We start from the raw sequence: 8,399 nt of genomic DNA, 5'->3' as shown, positions 1-8,399 counted from the left end.
ATATTGTAGCTATGATTGGAGCTTGTACTCTGAATGAACCGATTGCATTAATCATGGAATATCTTCCACATGGAAATCTACACAATTTCTTACAGTAAGTATAATTTCTCTCAAGAAAAATTACAACCAAAAAAATGAGAAAAACTTCAACCAAGATCAAAGAGTGAACAGAAGAAATGACAAATGGTTATGTGCAGACCCTTCTGGAGTTCTAAGAGTTATGCATACAAAATTTCCTGCAACTGCCATGATTCTAGGGGTTGTCAACAATGAAGGATATGTGATGCCTGCTTACTTCTTTCCACAAGGCCTTAGAGTTAACTCTGCTATCTACATTGAAGGTCCTGGAAATAATTGTTAAGCCCTGAATAGACAGTGTATGCAATGGTAGGCCGTATGTGTTTCAGTAAGACTCTGCACTGTCACATGTGGCTCTAGTAACACAGGAATGGATGACTAAAAATTTTCATGATCACATAACCTTTAACATTTGGCCTCCTAATTCCCCAGATCTCAATTCATTGGACTATCACATTTGGAGCTTTGTTGAGAGAGTAGTCAATGAACATGCTCATAACACCAAAGATTCTTTGAAAGCCACCATAGTCAGAATAATGTCCAAAATGAACCAGGACCACTTGATTCGAGCATGGAGATGATTTAGATCTCATATAGAAGCAGTTTTTGGCTTCATTGAATAATACTATAGAAAAGAATGTTTATTTTTATCCTCATAGCATTTTTTGATGAATAAAGTTATTATCCGTTATTATATATCTGTTTTTTTTATAAACATAAATCTGTCCTCAAATATCTTACATACCCTGTGTGTGTATGTGTGTGTGTGTGTGTGTGTGTGTGTGTGTGTGTGTGTGTGTGTGTGTGTGTGTGTGTTTGTGTGTAACACATACACATATAAGTATGTGTGTATATACTTAAAGATTATCAGGCAAGCAGACACTGAAGATGTAGAGTTACATGTAAATAAGTGAAAATGTCTGATTCTGTTCTATTTCTGTTCCCAGGAGGTGCCGTCTGGATGGACAACCAAGAAAGAACATTGAAGATGGTTACACTGAGATGATGTATTCTGTTAAAGATGACGATGGAACGGTCCACGAAGAAGTGATATCACCTGTCGATATATTATCATTTGCTAGACAAGTGACGATGGCTATGGTACCTAGTGGTCTTATATTGATTATCATCAGAAACACACACACACATGCATACAAGCTCAAACACACACATGCATACAAGCTCAAATACACACATATGTATGCATGCGTATATATCATGTGGGAAGAAAGAAGCTGCCTTGTTATCTACAAAGTTTTGGTGGGTAAAACTTGGCTTGGATTTTCTGTGTTTAAGATGTGGTTTGGTCTTTCTGAAACCATTGATTAAATGACGAAATCCACTCACAAGTCTTTGGTCAGCCCACGGCTATATGGTAGTTGTGCAAGGTACCATGCAGTAGGACTGAACCCAGAACCATCAGGCTGGGAAGCAAGTTCTTTATGTTTACAGTTCAAATCCCACAGAAAGCAATGCTGCTTTTCATTATTCATTCAGTGTTGATAAAATAAAGTCATTATGAAATAGGGGTAGTGGTAGGGTGGGTGTTAATGGCCTTGCCTAAATCAACCCCCAGCTATAAACTGCTTTTTTTTTTTTTGGCCTAAATCATAATAAAAACTTCATTTATTTTTGTTAATTTCAGGAATACATGCACAGCAAGAAATATTTACACAGAGATCTTGCTGCCCGAAATGTACTTCTTGATTACAAGAAAGTGGTCAAAGTCTGCGACTTTGGACTGTCCAGAGACATCTACAACGACGACCAATACCAAAAACTGACCAGTGGTAAACTTCCCATTAAATGGATGGCCATGGAATCTCTTCGAGACCGCATGTTCACAACTAAGACCGATGTATGGTCATTCGGAATCTTACTTTGGGAGATTGTTACCATGGGTAAGAATTTGGCATTTTAGGCAGTTTTTTTTTTTCTGTCTTTTATCTCATATAATTTGATTGTTAGTTGATGGATATCATTGATTAATTATATTGTTGGATATTTTGTTAACATGTTATTTGCAAATATACCTACAAATATGTATATGAGTATGTCTGTACCATATACATATATATATATATATATATATATATTCTTATTCTTTTATTCTTTTACTTGTTTCAGTCATTTGACTGCTGGAGCACCGCCTTTAGTCGAGCAAATTGACCCCAGGACTTATTCTTTGTAAGCCTAGTATTTATTCTGTTGGTCTCTTTTACCGAACTGCTAAGTTACAGAGACTTAAACACACCAGCATCAGTTGTCAAGCGATGTTCGGGGGACAAATACAGACATACACATGCATATATACGACGGGCTTCTTTCAGTTTCCGTCTACCAAATCCACTCACAAGGCTTTGGCCGGCCCGAGGCTATAGTAGAAGACACTTGCTCAAGATGCCACACAGTGGGACTGAACCCGGAACATTGTGATTGGTGTGTGAATCTGAGAGGGGGAATATGTTGAATAAAATCATTATTAACTGATCCTCCTGTATTTTCTTTTACTCAAAGCCAGGAACTTTTCAACTCCCCCTCATATATACAGTATTTTAATGTGTATACGAAACCCTCAAGTGTAAGGAACCTCCTAATTTTGCGGGCTTAAAATTTGGAAAAAAGGTTTTGTAAGGGATTATAATACTATCCATGTATAAGAAACTCCCATATTTTTTTAACCTAATTTTTGACAAAAAAGGTTCCTTATACATGTTAGAATATGGTATGTGAGTGTGTGCATGCAGATGCATACAAACATACATATATGTGTGTGTCTGTAGGTGTGTGTCTGTAGGTGTGTGTCTGTATGTGTATGTCTGTATGTGTGTCTCTTGTATTCTCAATTATATTGTCTCTCTAGATTTTGAGATCATGTCTTGTTTTAGTTCCATAAATTTTGGTTGTAAATTTTTCAGGAGCATCCCCCTACCCATCCATAGCTTTGGCAGATCTTTACGAAGTGTTGGCAACAGGATATAGGATGGAGAAACCAGAACATTGTTCCAATGAGTTGTAAGTAAATTAATTTGGTAAATATATTAAAAGTCCTTTGTCTTTCACCCTGTTTCAGGTGTTAGATTATGGCCATGCTAATGAACCGTTTTGGGTTTTTGGGGGGTTTTTTTAAGCCTGGTACTTATTCTATCACTCTCTTTTTCTGAACTACAAAGTTACAGGGATGTAAATACACCAACACCATTTATCAAGCGGTGATGGGGAACACACACACACACACACACACACGTACATACGTCAAGTTTCTTTCAGTTTCCATCCATCAAATCTATTCACAAGACTTTCGTCGGCCCCAGGCTATAGTAGAAGACATTTGTCCAAGGTGTTGCGTACATGGTTGGAAAGCAAACTCCTCAACTGTGTTGGCACTCCGTCGCTTACGACGACGAGGGTTCCAGTTGATCCGATCAACGGAACAGCCTGCTCGTGAAATTAACGTGCAAGTGGCTGAGCACTCCTCAGACACGTGTACCCATAACGTAGTTCTCGGGGGATAATCAGCGTGACACAGTGTGACAAGGCTGGCCCTTAGAAATACAGGTACAACAGAAACAGGAAGCAAGAATAAGAGAAAGTTGTGGTGGAAGAGTACAGCAGGGTTCACCACCATCCCCTGCCGGAGCCTCGTGGAGCTTTAGGTGTTTTCGCTCAATAAACACTCACAACGGCCGGTCTGGGAATTGAAACCGTGATCCTATGACCGCGAGTCCGCTGCCCTAACCACTGGGCCATTGCACCTCCCAAACTCCTCAATTACATCATCGATGATTATATGTTATAAATAATTTTTTTCTTTTTTTATTTGCCAGTTTTTAAAACTGATCGAAATCTCTTTACTGTCTCTTTTTAAGGTATGAAATCATGAGACTCACATGGCGGGAAAAACCAAAAGATCGTCCGACCTTTCATCGACTCCGACTTCTCATTGAAAATTTAATGGAAAAAGACAGAACATATCTCGATTTGAGCAGCCTAGTTACGTCCCTTGGAAGTCAAGAATAACCTAGTTGTTTCCCTTGTATCATAAAATATTGTTTACTGGCAGAACGAAACTATTTTCACGCTTCAGAGCACGCACGCTCACACACACACACACATACACATTCGTACTTATTTTTCTTTTACTTTGTGTTTTATACAAGATATACATTTACCAGTCCGACGCAGACAAAGCTGGAGTTACCGATATACATACAGCTAGCTAGCTAGCCTGCTTTATAGATCGATAGATAGATAAATAGATAGAGATAGCGAGCTAGCTAGATAGATTCAATCGCATAAAATCTCAGGCTTTTGAAGGTGTCCATGGTACTACTAAAGCAGCGCGGACCCGAACGCGCAGCCGCGCTAGCTAGTCTTGAGTGGTCGATCCTAACCCTAACCCTATCCCTAACCCGCGTGTGCAAATGAATACGTGTTTAGGGTTAGGATCGACCACTCACGACTAGCTAGCGCGGACGCGCGACTCCGCGTTCGGGTCCGCGCTGCTTTAGTAGTACCGGTGTCCATTATGTAAAATGACAGTTGTAAATATTCTTTTCTACTCTAGGCACAAGGCCCGAAATTTTGGGGGAGGGAGGGCCAGTCGATTAGATCGACCGCAGTACGTAACTGGTACTTAATTTATCGACCTCGAAAGGATGAAAGGCAAAGTCAACTTCAGCGGAATTTTGAACTCAGAACGTAAAGACAGACGAAATACCGCTAAGCATTTCGTCCGGCGTGCTAACGGTTCTGCCAGCTCGCCGCTTCCTAATCCCTAAATATTCTGAAAGAAATATTATGATGGGAATGACTTTAAATCCATTATCAAACCATATTGACTGTGTTCATTGCTTATGCTGTAGCACAATTTTTATTATTATTATTATTATTAAAGTGTTATGGATATTAAAATGTTGCTGACTTGTGTCATTGGCCATTATTATTATTATTTTTTTTTTTTTTTTGCAATATTGATGCAGGAAATGAGTAGTCCCGTTTCTTTTTTATTCTGTGTTCCTTTATCATCATCACCATAGTCATAATCATTATCGTCAACGTCATCGTTACCGTGGTCGTCGTCGTCGTCGTCGTCATCGTCATCATCATCACTGTCATCATCATCGTCGTCATCATCATCATTGTCATCATCCTCATCATCATCACCATCGTTGTCGTCATCGTCATCATCAGCACCATCGTCGTCGTCCTCCTCCTCCTCCTAGACTGTGTAACAATTTTTTTAAAATTATTTTTGTGTGTCTTTGGTCAGTAAGTGTTATTTCCTATTTGCTTCTATCTAGAAATCAAAGGAAATGACTACTATTCCCTTCAAACTTTGCTTTTCTGTCCTGGACATCAATGTTTTGAAACTGATCTATTTTCCATTAGATTTCAGACAGATTTAGTACTGAGTTGCTAAATTAGAAATATTATTATAGCAAATATTCTTCACAATACCACAAAATTGCTAGTCAGTTGCTTAACCCGTAACCACTTGGGCATGTCCCTCAATGGCAGACAATATGTACTTCTCTGACGATGAGCAGGAGTAGGGGTGGAGCATCACAGCCGTGTGTCGAGAAAGAGTCTTTGGTGTTTGAATAAATGTAAGAAAAGCAAAGTTTGAAGGAAATATTAGCCATTTTTCATACTTTCTAGGGGTAAGCAAATAGGAAATAACAGTTGGCTACCCAAGGACAAAAATTGCTACCCAAGGTCAATGTTATTTTTTAACCAGCCCCACGATGAAGACACAGTTCATTGTCGGTTGTTGTTGTTGGAAAGTGATTTTTTTGAATACATTGAGTAGAGTTCATTGACGTCAATCGTTATCAGCTTTTGTTGTTAATTGGTTAAGATTTAGATTAAATTAATTATTATCTTAGATGCTGTTGACCTTTTTAAATATGAATTTAATATCTTTTAAGAGTGCATGGTGTTGTTTGGCCCTAGGACCACTAGCGTAGCTAATATGTGTGCCGCCAGGGGCGGCCCTTCCGTTTCCCGCCCCCTGACCCCACAAAAAACACATATTGCCTACAGCAATAGCCCACAGTAGCCTCCCCCCACCTAGATACGCTAGTGCCAAGGGCAGCCCTCATTCAGGAGGCCTATCGATCAAAGACATTCCATCTACAATCCGTCATTGTTTTTCTTTCAGGCATAGTGTATCTAAGGTTACACAATATAATGTGCTATTGTGTGGTTTTAAAGTCAGTCAATTAGGTTCTGGATCATGAAGTCATGGGTTCGATTCCCGTTCGGGGAAGATCGTTATGTCCTTGAGCGAGGTACTTTATTCCAAGTGTTTCCTGTTCACTCAGCCGGCAAAAATGAGTATCAAGATTGCTGGAGCACCTACTCAACATCAAATTACATGTCAATATGCTGTCGGGATGGCTACGGTTGGAATGACATCAAATTAGCGTTACTGAGTCAGTGGTAAGACCGAAAACCTTCAAGTATGACAAGACAGGATATAATGTCCACCAGTGGTCATCACATCCTGTCTTTGCTTGTTGTTGTTTTAGAGTATAAATGACGCCTTGAGGGATATTTAGCTGCTATGTTGATCAACTACCTGTAGGCTCCCTCGTTGGTCTATGTAAAATATAGCAGTGATGGTGGTAGTAGTTATTTAGCTTCCAAGCTAAAGCTGATCGAATCGAGCACACTAACCATAAGCATTCCAGCTGTAGCCATCCCGACAGCATATTGACATGTATTAAGGACTAAAGTACACAATTTGTTGTATCATTTGATTTCCCGAAGGCATAGGGTGTGATTTAGGGGAGATTTAGTTGCTATTTCTAGCAGTTCAAGCAGTTATGTAGATGCTTAATCTTTTGAAGATGGATGGATCTGTGACATATTGTGGTTACAGGTACTGAATCTGTGATGTTCCCATGATTGGGTGCAGAATTGCGGTATATTGTCATCACTGGTATACTGTCACTATTGAGGAAGGGCTTGCCAAGTATTGTCCTCAAAACGGGTGGATTTTTGATATATTGCCCTCACTGAGGATGGACCTGTGATGCAAGGACGGGGTGGATATTCGGTGCACTGATGGGGTAATCTGAGGCAGTGGTTTTCAAACTTTTTGACTTGCGGACCCCTTTATATTTCAGGCTTTACCTTAGGGACCCCCTTATAAACGCTTATGAAATTTATACATAAATATTTGCTTAAAATAACATATATTTTTACCTTTATTTATTTAACAGTATTTAACAAATAGGTTTATTGTCAATTAAAAGATTTCGATTAAAAAACATATATAAAATCAAATTGCTCAGAAAAAGTATTTGCTGTCCACGGACCCCCTGTCTTGTCCTTGCGGACCCCCTGTGGTCCGCGGACCACAGTTTGAAAACCCTTGATCTGAGGTGTACTGTCACCATTGAGGGTATTTCTGCTGGATATTATCATTATTAAGGCTGGGATTAATCTAAAGTGCAATGTTATTATTGCGGGTGGATTTGTAATATAATGTCATTGTTTGAGGTGGGATGGATAAGGTGGCTTGTTATCATTAAGGGTAGATTAGTGATTCTATGGCCATCAGTACGGATGGCCCCTTGACACCATGTTTTCATTCCGGCGCCCGAGATAAAATCTAATAGAATTATATCTTGAAATATAGTTTTGATGCATGTATGGGCCCCGTGCTTTATCATATCCACCGCCATCACCCCCCCCCCCACTGCCACCATCACCACCACTACCATTACCATCACCACCACTACCTTGCTTACCAGGGGATGAAAGAGAGGTAATGAACAGGGGGTGGGGAGAATATGGAGGGATGTTGTCGGAGGAAATCATTGTTTATACAACAATAGACTGAGATAAGAATGAGTGAGAATAATACGATTTATCATATTTCACAATGACAAGGTTATCTCTGTTAGAAGAAAAGCAGACGATAATGTTACATCATAAACAACATGGCAGCCGATAAAGAATTTGATTACCTGGCGGCCTTCGCTGGTAAACACTACTTTTAACCTATAACACACACACACACATATATATATATAAAGGAGACTACGGCAGCGGTACTGGAAATTAATAGTTATCGCCAAGCCAACATGGCAGTCCCAAAATTAGGACGAAAGCTGCCGTGAATTAGCTCCAAGAAGCCATCGCCTCTAGCTAGCTATGTGACACACGAAACCTGTGTCCTTTATAACCTTCGAACAGGGGAGGTCAGCAGTGTCCCCCTGCTGGTTTGGCATCTGCAGACTAGTTTCAGGGTGTTGCCCCTTGTCAATGCAGAGCAGCCAAGCCTTAGCCAGGCGGCGCTGCTGACTATA

At 39.8% G+C, this 8,399-nt stretch overlaps 1 protein-coding gene across 1 annotated transcript; it reads left to right on the top strand.

Moving 5' to 3' along the window:
* Positions 1-8: 8 nt before the first annotated feature.
* Positions 9-4,937, top strand: LOC106881935 (tyrosine-protein kinase receptor Tie-1). Its single transcript, XM_014932462.2, has 5 exons — positions 9-94; positions 1,026-1,179; positions 1,724-1,979; positions 2,997-3,093; positions 3,948-4,937. The coding sequence occupies exons 1-5, from the start codon at positions 12-14 to the stop codon at positions 4,096-4,098; spliced, it is 741 nt and encodes a 246-aa protein (XP_014787948.2). The 5' UTR covers positions 9-11; the 3' UTR covers positions 4,099-4,937.
* The last annotated feature ends 3,462 nt before the right edge of the window (positions 4,938-8,399 follow it).

This window comes from Octopus bimaculoides, chromosome 25 (genome assembly GCF_001194135.2).
Source record: "Octopus bimaculoides isolate UCB-OBI-ISO-001 chromosome 25, ASM119413v2, whole genome shotgun sequence".
NCBI lineage: Eukaryota > Metazoa > Mollusca > Cephalopoda > Octopoda > Octopodidae > Octopus > Octopus bimaculoides.
Note: the sequence above shows the minus strand (reverse complement) of the source record. Positions and strands in the feature narration are given on the sequence as shown.

What these genes read in the sequence shown, in the direction of transcription:
- LOC106881935 (XM_014932462.2), top strand. Translation starts at nt 12, where the DNA reads ATGATTGGAGCTTGTACTCTGAATGAACCGATTGCATTAATCATGGAA. An exon ending in AATCTACACAATTTCTTACA is followed by an intron (nt 95 to 1,025) that starts GTAAGTATAATT and finishes TTCTGTTCCCAG; the next exon opens with GAGGTGCCGTCTGGATGGAC. An exon ending in GAACATTGTTCCAATGAGTT is followed by an intron (nt 3,094 to 3,947) that starts GTAAGTAAATTA and finishes TCTCTTTTTAAG; the next exon opens with GTATGAAATCATGAGACTCA.